This window comes from Rhea pennata, chromosome 14 (genome assembly GCF_028389875.1).
Source record: "Rhea pennata isolate bPtePen1 chromosome 14, bPtePen1.pri, whole genome shotgun sequence".
NCBI classification, from domain to species: domain Eukaryota; kingdom Metazoa; phylum Chordata; class Aves; order Rheiformes; family Rheidae; genus Rhea; species Rhea pennata.
Window position 1 is genome coordinate 5,213,917 of NC_084676.1, and position 15,819 is coordinate 5,229,735.

A 15,819-nucleotide genomic window follows, 5' to 3' on the forward strand; every position below is an offset into this window, starting at 1 on the left:
CCTCCCCAGCGGCGAGGAGCTCACGTCGCTTCGGAGCTGGACGTTCTCCGCCTCGCGAGCGCGCCGGCGGCGGCGAAGGACCGGGCAGACGCTCCGCGGCGTCGCGCCGGGGCCTTCCCTCCTCCCCCCAGCTATCAGCTGCCTTTTTTTGGTGCTTTTTAAAATTTAATTTAATTTTCTGAGCTGACACCGTCAATCTGCAATTCAGTAACCTGCCTGACAGTGACTCAGAGGAAAGCCGAGTTCATTTTTGGAAGTGGCTCTGTGCAGATAAATCCTCTTGCAGCTCGCTGCAGGAGACATTTGCTGATGAATCGCAGCAGTGCCCTTGTTTCCTCGTCTTCTCAGGGCGGAAAACTTGAAATAATTTAATAAAATAATTTGCATGTGCCTACTCATTCATCTCCTTATGAGTATTCTAGGTGTTTGGGGATAAGAAATGAGGCCGTTCGCGAAGTATGATCTTGAAGCTTTCCGAACGGAATATCTGCTTGGATTCGCGTGACTTAGTTGGCTTGTAACGTCTGCGTTGTGTAGCCCAGATACGTTCAGACCGCTGTTAATTCTTGCAAATTGTCTTGATTTTAGCTTACACTTAAAATTTAGTTTTAGCTCCTTGATAGGAGATTTACCAACGAATTAGAGTAATAAAACCACTCAATAGGCTGATGTGATTACAAATAAGTTTATATTCCAGCTTCTCTTTTGGAGGAATTTATCACCTTAAATGCGTATGTTAGCTGAAAGGTGATTTGGGTGTAGATCTCTTATGTTGGCTGGTGTGTTGATTTTACTAGTGTATTTGTATTTAGTGTTTTTTAAACTTGCTGTGCGTAGAGTGGAATTACTAAAGATGATTTGCCTACCTAGGGAGCCCTTCAGAAAGAGGAGTCATCTGGTTATGTGTGTTTCAGTGAAGCTTTTCTTGTGTGTGTGGCTAAAATAGTGCTAAAAGGTAGGTTTCACTCAGCTATAATGGTCAGAGCAGATCTGCTCAGAAATAACTGAATAGCTTGTGGGTTCATGTATTCTACCATAGAAAGGAGAAACTAGTTTTACTTAAACAGTTGCATCTTACATGAATGTCCCCAGTGGATTTAACTGCTTTGTGGTATAGCATCTTGGTCTAATAAATCTAAATATCATAGCCACATGGAAAAATGAATTAAGACCCCCAAACCAACCTGAAGTGTATCTTCTTACATCTGCAGTATTTCACAGAGGCTTGGGGGAACTGAATGATTCATAGTGGGAAAGTTATAAAGGAGGAGTCAGGGAGGAAAAATAGAAGCTAAAATATTATGAAAGAAAAAAGTGGCAAGATGCGTAAAACTGTTTTGTCTAGGACTTCAGTAGCTGTTAACGGAGCAAAGCTGGCTGAGTGTCTCTGCAACAGATATTACTAGTCTAGTATTACTATTTATTTTTGGGAAGTCTATTACAGCTAGAGTAAAGCATTGGACTGTGGTACCCTTTTATAGGGGTATCCTTTCTACCACAGAATAATAGCTTTATGATAACCAGGGCTTAGCTACAACCAGAAGGTTGGTTTTCTTACAACAGTACATTCAAACAATCTGCAGTTCCTATCTACCTCACTGGAATGAATGGAATTTCACTGTAATTTATTTTTGCAATCCATGGGTTCAGTGTAATTTCTGTTACTTTTATATCGCCACTGAAATGCGTATGGTGATTGTGCAAAGAAATAAAGTAATTGGCCTTTTTGTGGAGGAGATCATGAAAATATAGAGCCCAGATCTTTACACATGCGATTGCTCCCTACTCGTGTGAAAATAGTCTTTTGTAGCTAAAGTACAGGAGCATATCTTCAATTCAGTAAATAATATCGTGACCGTGATTTTTATTCTACTATGTGACACTTACATGCATCAGAATATAACTGATCGAGGAGGTATTTTTCAGAAGACATCAGGAAATTTCAAAAATATCTTCACTATAAAAATATTTATCATTAACAAAGGCGGAATTAGCTCAAAAAGGTCATTAAAGAGCTAGCCTGGCTCCAAAGGTCATTCAGTTATTCAGTTCATCTGTTTCACATTTTATCACCCCAAACTAAAAGCTCACCAAATTTTAAAAAAGACAAAACAAAGAAATCTAAAAATACTTGTCTGTTAAGCGATCATATTGTACTTAAATAGGGTTTAAATTTTTGGTCTGAATCAGAAGAAGGTAACATTGCATGCTTATTTTCACATAAAATTTGCAAATACATAGGATTTCTTTCCAATACAGCTCAAGAGACGACAGCATAAAACAGACAATAACTCAAGCCTGTGAAGAGTTTTTTGAATTATCTAAAAAAGAGAAGCCTTCATGTTTCTGAATTTCTATTTTCAAAATGATTTGACATTAAAAAGCAATGAGAGAACTTTTGAATTCACACTGTTTTAACTGCATTTCTTTCCACTGACATCAATAGTTTGCTCCTAAGTCCTTGAGGTATATGTTGTTCCTTCTAAATAGTTTTCATGGCTCTGTGTTGTATCACTTGGACATAGGACAGCAGAACAGAAGTGCATTTGTGGGATTTGGTATTGTATAACAACAACATCACATTGGGCTCATTTTGGTTTGTCAGTGATCCAGTTGCAAATGTATATAGTGCTGGAAAATTCCCTAGAAAAAGAGATTTATCTATCAAAATGACTCTCTTAAATACACTCTCAAAATTGAGTGTGCTGGTTCTCTGCTGGTGGGCCGATCTTGCGACATACTATAAAACTTCAGATGTAAGTTACTTACGCTGAAATACCTGATGTATATGACTTGTAAGTCTTATTTCTGTCTCTTCCTACTCTTTGCTTAGTTACCTTGGTCTAGTCCTGTAGTATCTCTGGGTCTCCTTTTTTCTCTATCAAAAGGAAGGGTTAACTGTACGGTTACGTCTTTGTAAAGCGCTGAAGATCTGCATTAAATATAACTAGAAAAAAGTGTTATTGCCATTTATTAGTCAGAAGCTTTATTGTATTTCTAGAGGAGTGCTGCTCCTCTTAAAGTGCTCCTCTGGGTCCACTGTCAATGACTGACTTGCCCATTCCTGCGCCTGGTCATATCCGACGTTGAATGCAAAACCACTGGGGTAAAATATTAGCTTGGTGTGTATGTTCCAAAAGCCTAAACAGATGCTGCTTTCTAAAATAAAACTCTGAGCTATGTCACGATGGATGGTTTTAAAATAAGTCTCTACATACTGTCTGATCAGCTTTTGCTCGGTATTTTGGAAGTGTTGAGAGGAGGGAAAAAGAATTGTAAAAGTCATAAAGACAAATGTTGCCCATAATGGAGTGCTGGCACATAGATTACTTTTACAACTCATTTAAAGTAATATAAAAATATTTACTAACCTTGTAGGAGATATTTTGATGGGTTTAATTTCTTTTCTGTTTTTGTGTTTAGTACATTAACAGCCAAATGGCGCAGTGTTGTGTCTAGTTTAGTGAAACCAAGCACTTTCTATGTGAGAAGTGAATAAAAAACTTTAAAAACCTAATGGAAAGTGAACACAAATGTGTAATCTGTATTCTTGTAAAGTACAGAACGATTTTGCAGTGCACTGAGTGATTCCCTTAATCGCATCAGGGCAGGAGTCGTGAACCTGTCAAAATCCAGGCAGATTGGAGCTAGTGACGGGTTTTTATAAGCAGATGGTTTCTAATTTGGTCTTGGAGTAGGAGGAAGATGATGCTAAAGTAATTCTCTGCTGCCGAGATTGTCTTCCTCTTCCTTGACTTCTCTCACCAAGCTCTGGGTTCAGCTTGAGTGCGTGTTCAAGTGCAGAGCTGCCATCTATCACCTCCCAGTAAAATGGCATCCACCAAGAAACGAAGGTGTTTGATCTTCCCAAAGCTCAGCAGCACAGCGGTGCCTGGCTGCATGAAAGCACTGCGGACTCGCTGAACTGGAATTTTAGGGCAAAATTCCCTCTCTCAAACAAAACGAATCGAAAAAAAGGGTTTCTTCCCATAGTTTGAATCGGTATCTAGCTGTGTTACGTTTAGGAAAAATAGCAATCGCCTTGTGTTGCTCAGAGGACCAAACGCCCGTACAACCTGCTCTCGTTCTGCAGATCCGAGCTGCTGGCAATATCTTTCATCCCAGTAGTAGCAGGAAGGTTTTTTTTTCCTTTCAAAAAAGCACTAAATTTCTGCAGAGTAGTGCTGTGCAATGCTGTCAGTTAAGTCCTTGCCTCGTAGCCCATCAGCAACAAGACTTGTATGTTTTTTTCCACGTAGACAGAGAGTTTTAACTGCTGCTTTATGACAGGCAAATACCATCTTTTGCACTGAACCTCTGGTAATAGGAACCTCGCTGCTCTGCGGGCCGCGGGAGGCTTCTCCTGAGCATCGAGGTGCTGATGTGAGCGTCGGGCTCGCTGCAGCTTGTTCTTATTACAGTTACGGCATGTTGATTTGGTCAATGCTTTTCCTGGCTGGAAGGTGATAAATATCCGAATACATCTCGTGTATTTACAAGGTTGAAAGTTCTTGAATTACTCTGAACAGCTAACTCGGTTATTTGTTAGTCCATCTATAGAGCAGGAAGAGCCCTAATACTGCAAAGCTCCTGAAAAGCTGTGTGAGTAGCAGGGCAATGGCTCCATAGGTGACCATAATGTTTAGCTGTTGGATGTGCTAAATATTATTTTTAATTGTTAAAAAGCTGTCACAAAATTTTAGCAGAGCAGGAAAAAGTCTAGTATTGGTCTTTGCTGTAAATGATAAACCAGCCTAATGTGATAAAAACTCATTTTAAAAAATGTGGTTGAATATTTACAAAACTGGTTTTGGTCTGATTTCAACATCTGCATCCTTGAACCTGTGTTTACAGGCACGTACACCTCTAGAGACTTTTGCCACACAACTAATTCGTAACTGTTTCTTGCATTTCAAGCATTTACCATGATGCTGGTTGCAAGAGCTTCCTCGTATCATTCCCTACTCCACTGACTTCCTTATCTTTTATGATGGGATTTTTGGAAAGATACCTATTCTGTTTGGATTATACTCCCTATATTTTTCCATTTATTACTCTTTTAACTCCTTAATTGTGCTATTTAATTCAGTAAAACTATGTAAGATAAAGTTTATATATAACATATTGTACAAATTAAAACTACCTCTAATGAGACAAATTGCAGCAACCAGGTTCTGTTAAGCGTTTGACCTTTTCTAAAGTAATTCAGCCTGTCTTTGCAGTGCTAGCAATATTAACTAGTTCTCGTTTTGCTCTCTGTACTGTAGCCAGAGAGCACGAAGCATTGGTGGGGAGCCGACACACTTTCAGAAAGTCCGCGTTCATAGCTTTCCATCGTTTGCTTTACAAAATAAAACTAAAAGACATAAAGTTTCCAATATTACTGTGTCAGGAGGAGATTGTGGAAAAGGGAAAGAACGAGTTAATTTGCTCTCTCAAGCCATAGGCACTTGAATCCGACTGTGGTTGGCTTATGTTTTCACATCGAACAATATGAGAAAGCTGTATGTGAATTCTCCTCTCTTATCCCAAAGAAGCAATTGAATTGAGGATGAGCGAAAAAACACTTGAAGGGATCACGGTAGTTAATCCAGACCGGGCCTTCATTTTAGCAGAACTTTTGCTCCACGTGTTAATGGTTACTTCTCTGAGTTAACTGCTTTATTATGGGATCAGCTTGCAATAACGTATCAGGAAGGATGTGTGTTAGGCTCTTCATGAGTACTTCTCTAAGTCTTTTCATTAAACCTTTTTGACGTTAAAGGCAAGTCCGGGTTCTTTACTGGATAGCACCGAATGATGATCTTTTAGTTCACTTAAGAAGAAATAAAGAGTAGCATTCAACCACAACAAATATTTCTCAATCACGCGTATTTCTGGGCAATTCTTTGCTGGAAAATTCTTGGTAAATATGCTCAGATTCATTTTGTTCTGTTTCTGTTTTTGAAAAGGTAGACAACCTAGACTATATTTTCATATAGTCTTTCTTATTTTCAGTGTTAACTGCAACTTATATTAAAGTAACTATTTTATTGGTTTCGATATATAGCTGTAGCCATTATAGCTAAAGTGCAGGCTCTTATTTTATGAATGTTCATAGGGTCTGTGTTCCAATTAACTGATTTATATTCTGTCACTGGCAAATTAAAAAAAAAAAGGTCTTAATGTATTTTATTGCTGTGTTAGATGGTTGAGGTTTCACTTAGGATGCAATAACCAATGTCAAGGCAGGAAGCTAAACCCTGGCATTGTAGCAAAGACCATAGAGCCACTTAGGAAACGTCAGCAGATTTTTTTCTTTCTGCTTTCCAATCCTTTTATCAGTAAGGCTCAGCAATTCACATTTGAAGATGAGCAGAACAATGTTATGCTTGCAGAGGAAGTTAATCTGTGTCCAAAGCATTTTAGTTAAATTAAAACTAAAAACTAAAAAAAATATTGACTCATGCCAGGTCTTGTTTGAGTCTGGGTTCGAGTGGCGTGCGGGCTCCTGTGCAGCGAGGGCATGAGAGCCCAGCTGCCGCATTTACCCAGCTCCTGTGTCTCTGATTTATGCAAACCAGAAGCCAAGGCTCTTTGGTGTCTTTGCAGCTGTTTTGCCCTTGGTGGCCTTTTCGAGCACATTTGGCCAGCCAGGACACCTGCATGGAGGGGCAGGGACATGCTTAGAGAAGATATCGCAGTTCCTTGAGCCAGTGTTTGGGTCCCAGCATCTCCCTGCCGCTTGTGCTTCTTGAAAGCTCTGCAGCAGGTTGAACTGGACAAAATGTGTCTGGTTTTATTAAAAATACCGGGAAGAAGGATTAAAACTGTAAAGGTTCAGTTAGTTCCACATGTCTAGAGTTACCCTGATGTAAGCTAGGGTGTTTCTGTTGTTGCTGCAGCAGAGCGTCTGTGTCCAAGGAGGGCTCTCTGTGATTTTCAAGGGCAGGTTGCCTCTTCCAAACAACCTGATCATCAGCATCTCACTCTTTGGAGGACTGCGCATGCTCAGAAAACATCTCTGAGGACAGTGGCCCACATTATCTAAATAGCTTTCTACTCCTTTCTTTCTTTCTTTCTTTTTACCCCAGTTACCCACATAACTAGCCCAAGATGCGGGGCTTGCTGCCTTTGCTGCAAGAGGGGCCTCTGTGCACACACCATTAAACAGGATGCTCCTGATCACGTAAAAACACATCGTTTAGTTTGGCCCTAGCTTGAATGCTTTCTGTGGGCTGTTAACCATCATCTACCACGGCAAGGATTTTTGGAAGTCTGTGCTTCTGCAAAGCTGGAGTTTTTCACGTATTTCTTCCTCAGGATCTATCGTGCATCAGGGAGCCAGACTCCTCTGCTGTTTCGGTCTTAGAAATACGTGACTTGAAACCGTTGTGTAAGGGGTAGGAAATGTATTAGGAATCGTAATTTATTTTTCTTCCAATTCACTGTTTATTTTTCTTGAATGCTACAATTCTTTTTTGTTTGTCTGTTTTTTTGGGGGGGTTTTGTTTTGTTTTGCTTTGGGTTTTTTTGGCGTTGCATTAGTTTATCTGCTTTTCTGCAGTTACTATTTATAAATAACATTTATTTTACATGCTCTTTACGAGAGCTTCCCATTACATCTGCTGTGAAACAAACAGAAGTGGGTAATGAAAAGCTGAAACTTTAAGATGAGCCATGTGGACAAACAGCTAGTTGCAGACTTCTGCTCCCTCGGAGGGATTTTAGGTGAGCATGGGATGAGCCTGGCTGCAGTTTGCTTTCTAATGAGAAGTTACCTTGCCAAGAGTTTGGCACTTCGCAGTGAAGGAGAGGTGAACGCTGTTACTAACTGCTTACCCATGAGAAAAGGCAATTACGAAAACAAAGTACGGAGGTTTGCGCCGTCCTCCCCGCGGCATCGCTCGCCCCATGCCGGCCGTCGGTTCTGCAGATTGCCAGAGATACTTATGAAATCAGTACGTGCTCCCAGAGATATGGAGGCAGTGGCGTTAGCGAGGGCAGAGTGCCCACCTGGGCAGCAACGTTCATTCAGTTTACAAGCAGAGTGTTGTAGAAAACGGGTGGATTTCCTACAATCTCCTCTTTTTGCCTGACAGCGATCCAAGTGTAAAGACAAGCAGAAAGCAGTGATGTAAATTAGCCCTTTTAGTCCATAACCAGTATCAGAAAAAATGTGTGAAACTTGAATTTATTTTTAAAGGTGGTTTGAAGCACTGCATGATAAACCGTTGGACAAATATGACTTGAGGGCTTGGTGTGTATTTTATCAGAGCTTACAATTTGACTTTATTCAAGCCCTTTTGGTTCACACCAGTGTATCTTGGGCTTTCAGATCTTGCTGATTTTTTGCTTTCTTAAGCCATTTTGTTGCACTTTTATCATTGGCTATAGCTCTGCTATGCCTTGCTGTCATGCCAGAGTTTCTCCTCCTCGTCCTGAAATCGGTCTCCAGCATCAGATTTCCTTCTTGTGGGTCTGCAAAGCGCTTTCCTTTCTGCTCTTCTCTGCTCAGGCTGCCTGATCATTTGTCTGGTAGAAGGTCTGTCTTTAAAGGACTAATATTTTGTTGCTGGCAAAAGAAAGGGGAGGTGAAGGAAGGGTCACGGAGCGGATCAGCGTTAAACAAATTGTGAAGGTTGCAAAGAATTTTAATCTAGCTTGAAAAAGAGACTTGTACCCAGCAGCACATTTTTGTTTGTGATGGTCTGAATGAACAATTGTGGCTACTTTGAGAATTTGGTGTAGACTGCATGACTGGTATAAATTGAATTAGGCTCATGACAAGGACATAGTCCCCTTTTTTTTCTCTCTGCCTGATGGAAAACAGCAGAAAGCCCCGTGTGACACGGCTTGACCTGAAATGTCAATGTGGGCTTTTGTGGCAGGCTGTGATTCCTGGCCCCTCTTTCCATAAAGCCAATTTGGTGGCGAATAGAAAGGAGGCTCTTTGCAACACAGAACGTACTTACAGTACAGATGAGTGCCTTTTAGTCTTAATCAGCATTAGAAAGCCAGGCTTTCCTCCTGAAAACCAGGCAAAGTGCCGGGCTCGGCTAGCAAAGCGCCCTGGTCGCGCAAATGGCTGCGCTCGGTAACGTCCCAGCCCTCGCTCCAGCCCTCGCTCTCGCCTGCCTTTGCCCCTTTGCTCGTCCAGCCCTGCAGCTCCCTTCCTTGCTTGTTTCTCCCATTTTTCTCTCCCTGTCTTTGACTTTTCTTTTATCTTCCTGCGCTCATCTCATCCCCCTGCTTTGCACCCTGGACTGGACTGAAATTGCTCGCTCTTTTCCTTGCTGCCCGGGCACCCCCACTGAGACAGCACTGAGGGTGCTGCTTTTCCTTAGCAGCAAAATAGCCCAACTTTCTGATTTTTTTTTCTATTTTATTCCCTTTCTCCTCCCACCGCCGCCCTGTTTTAGCTCATAGTGGTTGCAAAACTGGAAAATTTTGTTACAGTACAACAAAGTAAAAAGCGACCGAAGGTAGGGTTGTGTAACAGAACTGTAACCTAGAGTGCTCATTGCTATACATGCACTTGTAACTCAGATGAAATGAGTTAGCTGGAAACGTTTGGTAGCACTTAAAGTACAAAGACATCTTGAATTGCCTTTTCTCTTTTTTTCTAACCAGGGTTAGAAATGCTGTAGTTATCGCTGATGCACAATGCAGTACTTTTCTAATGCAGCAAATAAAAATATTCATTGTCCTAAGTTTGCAAAATAATTAAGGGAATGATTGTCATGTTTTTCCTGAATGTTTATTTCAAACAAGCAGCTATAATCTGAACATAGGTAGCACAATGTTTTTACAATTTATGTTTTTACAGGTGGTAAATTAACTAGAGATTGGTGAGAAAACTTTACCCATAGAGAACTGGGTTGCGGTTTCATGGCATAGGGTTTAGCCGTGGGTACACTGACAGGGAATCACGCAATGTGCTAGTGTTGTGACTGCATTTAAGTGGTTCTAGCCTCCATTTTGTGGAAGTTCTGGCATTTGCATTGCCAATTCTGGTGGTTTTGGATGGAGAGCCCTTTCAGCTCATGCCACGTTCTTCTTGAGGTGGTAAAGGATAGTGAGATCATTGTGGGGGGCAATACACTGAGAAACATCTACTTGGCCAAGCATGTCACATTCCATTATCTCCTGGAGATTTGAGAAATGTGTTCTTGTTAGTAATACTTGTCTTCTTTCTCTTCCCTTATTCAGAGACCTAAGTGAAAACCAGATAAAAGGAATCCCTAGGAAGGCCTTTCGAGGAATCATCGATGTGAAGAACTTGTAAGTAAAAACTTTGTTAACATTCTTTGTGAAGAAGCTTCTCCCTAGCTTACACCTGGCTGTTACTAGTTAGTTATCTGGCCACCACGTGTCCACCTCTGTGCAACACCAAGGGCAGCTGTGGACTCTGCTGAGTGAGGCAGGTTATTGGCAAGGACCTCACACGCTACTTTGATCCACTTGGTCCAACACACTTAGGAATTCTTAAGCAAAGACAGACGTGTATGTAGAGAATTTACTTCTCCCTGCAACCTTACCCTGCAAAAGCCAGTCACGTCATAGTCTATGTCTTGAAGCAATACATGCCTAAGAGGAGATCTGGTGGAGTTATCTGAAATTGAATGATTTTGCTTAGCTGAAATTTTCTGTCTTACCAATGTGGGTGGGAAGTAAGCGTGTCAAAACATGGCACACAGACATACTAGTTGGGCATAAATTTCAGAAGATGAAAAGATATTTGATCCTAGCAAGCATGAGAAACTAACTGTGCCTGCTTTGACAGTCTGTCTTGAACATTTAAGTAATCTAAAAAAGCCATTGAAGAGAAAGAAGCGGGGTTTTGCTGTTTGTGCTAATGAAGCTAGTCTCTCTTAGCCTGGCCACTGCCTTTTTCTAAGACAGTTTACAATACGTGTGAACACAGACTTTATGTTCTGTGTTCCCAGAGCGGTTAGAAGCTGCTCATGTGTTGTGTACCAGAAGTGCATTTGAAAGCACATGCCCACAAGCACACACCCCATTGGCATCAGTAGGGTCAACACAAAGTGTGTAGAGAAAGGAAGCGACATCCAGCAAGCTGGGTGAGAGTCTGAATTCCCTGAGAAACCTCTCAGCCCCCCTCAGAACGGGAAGCAAGATAGGTCTTTTTATTTGTTTTTAAACTGTGAGTGTTCACTCACAGAGGCACATACTGTGTGAGTAAGCATACGGTGAGCCGCTTTAAAGCTATTAGTATTAGCACTGTGTTATGCCATGGCTAGCCCAGCTATCACCTGAGACCCTACTGTGTTAAATAGCATAAGCACTGGGTTAACAGTGTGGACTTTTGTAGTTTCTTTAGTAGAAAAATCAGTGAAAGGGGATCTCAGACCAACCATTTTTGATGAGCGATCTTGCATAACTGTGCTCCATTTCATTTGGTTGCCTGATGGAAAACCGCTTAAGTGTATAGGCCTATAGTTCTGTAGGCAGCATGGAAACTGTTAAGGGCAGTCAAAGTGAGGCAGAGAGCGACCGTATTTGCATCCAAAGGCAAAGCACAATCCTTGTGCTTTTTCTCCTAATGCTATATTGCAGGGAACGTCACATCAAGGGAGACGACACTAGAGAAGAGGAAAGCAGGGCTTTCCCTCCCCCAAACTGGTAACAGAGGCGCCAGTGAGCTGCTTTTTGCTTTTGTCACTCCAAGCACTCTCTCTACCCTCTCCGAGTCCAGTGCAAGCTTCCTTGTGAAACTTTGGGGTGGGGAGAACCTGAAGCCTTTCACACATGCCGTAACCTACACGGCTGTTTCTGGAGTCCTCCAGGTCACTAAGCTTGTGCTTCTTCAATGGTTTGCTCTGTCCTTGTATATTTAACAGTAGCTTTAGCTTTTTGGTGTGAAAGCTTATTTCTGAAGGTCAACCTGAGAAAGCATAGCTCCAGGAAGACAAACTCATTTAAGCTTTGACTTTAATGTTCCTCTTAAGTAGAGGTATATCGGACGACCCACGTGAATAGGTCTAGTTTTGAAGATGCAGGAGAAAAAGAGGAAAGACACTTGGAAAACATGGAGGTGCTGTGAGAAGGAGTTTGTAGATTTAGAGAAAAGTGTGGCACTGTTGTCATGCTAACGTGAACTTTACTTACACTGTATAATCTGAAGGGATACTAGGTGGTGTTACTTTTCCAGAATAGCCATTTTTCATGAATACTGGTGTTATCACTGGATCAGAAAGCAATTCAGATTGGAAGTGGGCTCCAGAGGTCATCTCGTCCAACCTCCTGCTCAGCAGGAACAGAGGGCTTGGTAGGCCAGTGAACAGAAGTGCTGATGGGAGCCATCACTTTGGTTGTTTGGATAGGTAGCAGAAGACAGCTCAGAAAGCTGGAGAAGTAGACTTCTCACTGTGATCTGTAGTCAGTTGCTCTTGATAAGCAGGGTTTGAATTGTGCATCCAGTGGTATTCGTTAGTGAGAGTGACTGCTATTTCCAGACCCAGGCTTGTGGCCTGGGAGTTGCTGAGAAAAGCGGGAGTAAATCCTGAGCCAACTTGCTGCTGGGAAATTGTTAAAATCTCTGCAGCGATAACTGTAAGGGTGTGATGCGAGTTGAGCAAAGTTTGTATTTCAAGCCTTAAGCAGGAAGCTTAAGCATGCCAACTCCCATTCGTAGGCTCGGTTTAGCAGCCAAAATGCCCTCTTCTGTGTCACGGAATTGGCCAGGCCAAGGAGCACGAGAGTTGGAGCACCTCACTGGAGTGAAGGAGTCTTTGGGTGCCACTCGGCTGTCTGAACACTGCCGATCTCCCGGTGACGCTTCGACATCTCTGCGCTAATGTGATAGCAGCAAGGTTGGCTGTTTTTATGGCTATCGCTTTTCAGATTTATTGTATTCTCCCAGTATTGTTCTACCTTTTACATCAATTTTTAAGTGATCTTAGAGACGAAAGAAACCAAGTTATATATTCTCCTGCTGACCACTTCTTTCAAGTTTGTCTTGAAAATTCATATAGGAGAAGGCTGGCATTGAATTGTCTCTGCTTTATGGCTTGACATTTAACATGGCCTTAAATCCTTTTGGCTTCTAAATAAAGTGTCCAAATGTCATGGAAAAAACAGTACCTCAGTAGATATTATAATAGGGACGCAGCGATTGCTAGCCTGCATTGAAGCCTCCAGACTAACGCCGTCTCTCACGGCAGCTTGGAAGGTGTCCCTCGGGGAAAAACGCGGAAAAGTAAAGCGGTGGCCTGAGCCGGGGCACGTTCGGCTGCGGACAGCGAAACACGCGGCGTTGCGACGGCGTTGCGCATCGTACGCGGTGGAGCGGGGGCTGCTCGCACGAACCCCGGCGCCCGGCGCGGCAGTAGCAGCAGGCAGCGCGGGCCGGCCGCCTGCGGCTGGGCGGGCAGCAGCTGTGGGCGCGCTGCACAGCAGAGAAGGGTTTCTGACTGTACGGGCAAGGGGGCCGGCGGTCTGCGCGGAGGAGTGCGAGGGGGTCCTCAGCTGCGTCCTGCTAGCACCACAGCTACAAAGCTGGCTTGGTACCAGCATCGCTGTAGCCGTGGGAAAAAATAAAAGTTTAAGAGGATTTGACAGAAAAAGGGAAGTGTTACGGAAAGTAGTGTTTTATGGAGTTTTCTTTGTCCACCCGGCCTTTCTTTTTAAATGGTAAAAACTTGTCACCTTTTCTCATCTTCTTAGCAGAGCAGTGGGCCCAGGAAAATGGGATATGTAAGGATTGTGCTAAATAAGAGCTTTAAATTGTGAGGGAGGCCAAAATCTTTGTGTGAGACAAAGCCAGAGCAGAGGCTGGAGAACTGCGGTTTTAAAACCCCCAAGTGCGGGAAATCTATTTATAGGGATTATTTTCATACATAGTGTTTTCTGTCGCTTGGCCGTAAAATGCAAAGGAAGATTCTGCCTACAGAAAGAATAGATTAGCAGGTTTATAATTAAAATATAGAAATAATTACATTGCTTTCAGAAAGATTAATAAGATTAATAAGGACCTATCAGTTACGAGTAGCGCAGGTGCATCGGCGTTTAGAGCAAACAGACCCCCGGAAGGTGAAGGTGGCACAGGTGCACGGTCGCTGCTCCCTGCTCTTGCAGAGCGTCCAAGACCTGCGATCAGTCACCAGTACGTACTACCCGGAGAACAGGAAATGTTTCTTGCAGGAGTCTGGCCCCAAGTAAGTTTTTTTTTGGTGAAGAATTGCTGCCGTTTTCCCGTTCTCGATTCACTAGCACACGCCTGCGCTTGCCGGGCTTTTGGCGTTTCTCCCTTCTGTGCCCTTCCCGGACAACAGAATTCTGTAGCCTTGGGATACGGAAAAACCCAAGTTAACAGTTCATCTGGCATGAGAATACGGGCTCGTTGTGCTTGCGTCTAAACATTTCACAGCTGCATAGAAGATAATACTTCGTATTACCGGACCTGCAAGCTGTTTTACTTGCTTCCAGAGGCCACTTGGGAAATTGTGGGTAATCTCCTGCCTCACAGCCCTAAAGGTTCCTTTGGGGGAAGAGATTAAGCATTTAGAATTAAAAAGAAAAAGAAAAAGGCAGAAATATGTCAGCACATATCTAACGTTTACCACTTCCATCAGTCTGCACACATTTGTTTTCCTAGTAGTTACGTTGCCTATACAATGTCAAAAATGAGAGCTTTACAAGTACTATAAAATATTTTGATGACTAGTGGTTTCAGTTTCTTATTTGTTATACAGTTCTTCTTGGAGAGTGCTCCTACTTCTTCTCTCTGGGTCTACTATTAGCATTGATCCCTGTGATTTTTACAAAAATTAAACATCCAGATTGCACATTCGAGTTTTGGAAAGAGCTGAATTTGCTCTTCACTTGGAAAGGTATTTTGCAAGTGTTCCTACAATGTCATTTTCTTCTACTCTCACAGCCCAACACTGCAGATTGTATTTTGTAATACGTGCCAATCAGTGACAGAATAAAAATAATAAAGCATACTTGTCCAATTAATTAAAATAATGAATAAACCCAAGGAAATGATTGATTTATGTGTAGCCATTTTGCCAATAGGAAGCAAGCAAGTGATTGAGAGTTATTTGCTGCACATAAATATGCAGAATATCCCAGTGAAATGTTGCACTGGAAAATGTAACTACTTTAGTCTGGATTCTCAAGGGAAATTACTACCTTGATCACTTTGAAATTCTTGGCCTTAATTTCATGATGTTTCTATGTAGTTTTCAGAGTTGCTATTGCAGTTCTCAATAAAGTAAAACAAAAGGAGAGAGAGAATAAGCTGACCTGATTTTCCACTTGTTTGGTGCAAAATCTGGAACGAGTCTGCTATAGTCCATGGTTGGACTCAAATGAAAACAATGAAATAGCTGGAAGAGAGTTGATTTTTGCGTGTTGGCTTGTGTATCTGCTTATCTGTCTTTCAGTAGGCTGAACAATAAATGTCTGTATTTGAAGATGTGCATCGAAGGCACAGCATATTTTAAATATCAATATATGAGAATTTTGGAAAGCATAAATTTGTATTACGGGAGAGATTGCAGGTTGCTTTGATGTCAGCTGGGGTTTCCTATTTTCAGAATAGAGACTAGCCCCTTGGCTGCGTCAGGCACTGAAGAGGTTGCTTTTCTTAAGCCTGAAAGAGTTGCCAATAGTTTTCCTCCTGCTTGTCCCCGAGGTCGCGCCGGCGCTCAGCGTGTTCCCGCCGCGCGCTCCTGCGGTCGGCGACGGCCGCCGCCGCTGCCGCCGCTGCCGCCGACGTTGATTTTGTGAACGCGTTCGCGCGTCGCAAGGAGGTTTCGGTTCATCTTCTGAGGAATGACGTTCTGGTGGACCTTGCACTGCTTTTGTGTT

At 42.4% G+C, this 15,819-nt stretch overlaps 1 protein-coding gene across 3 annotated transcripts in view; it reads left to right on the forward strand.

Moving 5' to 3' along the window:
* Window positions 1-15,819, forward strand: part of SLIT3 (slit guidance ligand 3) — a 463,356-nt gene that overhangs the window by 231,210 nt on the left and 216,327 nt on the right. For all 3 annotated transcript variants that reach the window (XM_062587759.1, XM_062587761.1, XM_062587762.1), the window contains exon 5: window positions 10,192-10,263. In XM_062587759.1, coding sequence (XP_062443743.1) covers window positions 10,192-10,263 — 72 coding nt within the window. The remainder of the gene's footprint in view (window positions 1-10,191; window positions 10,264-15,819) is intronic.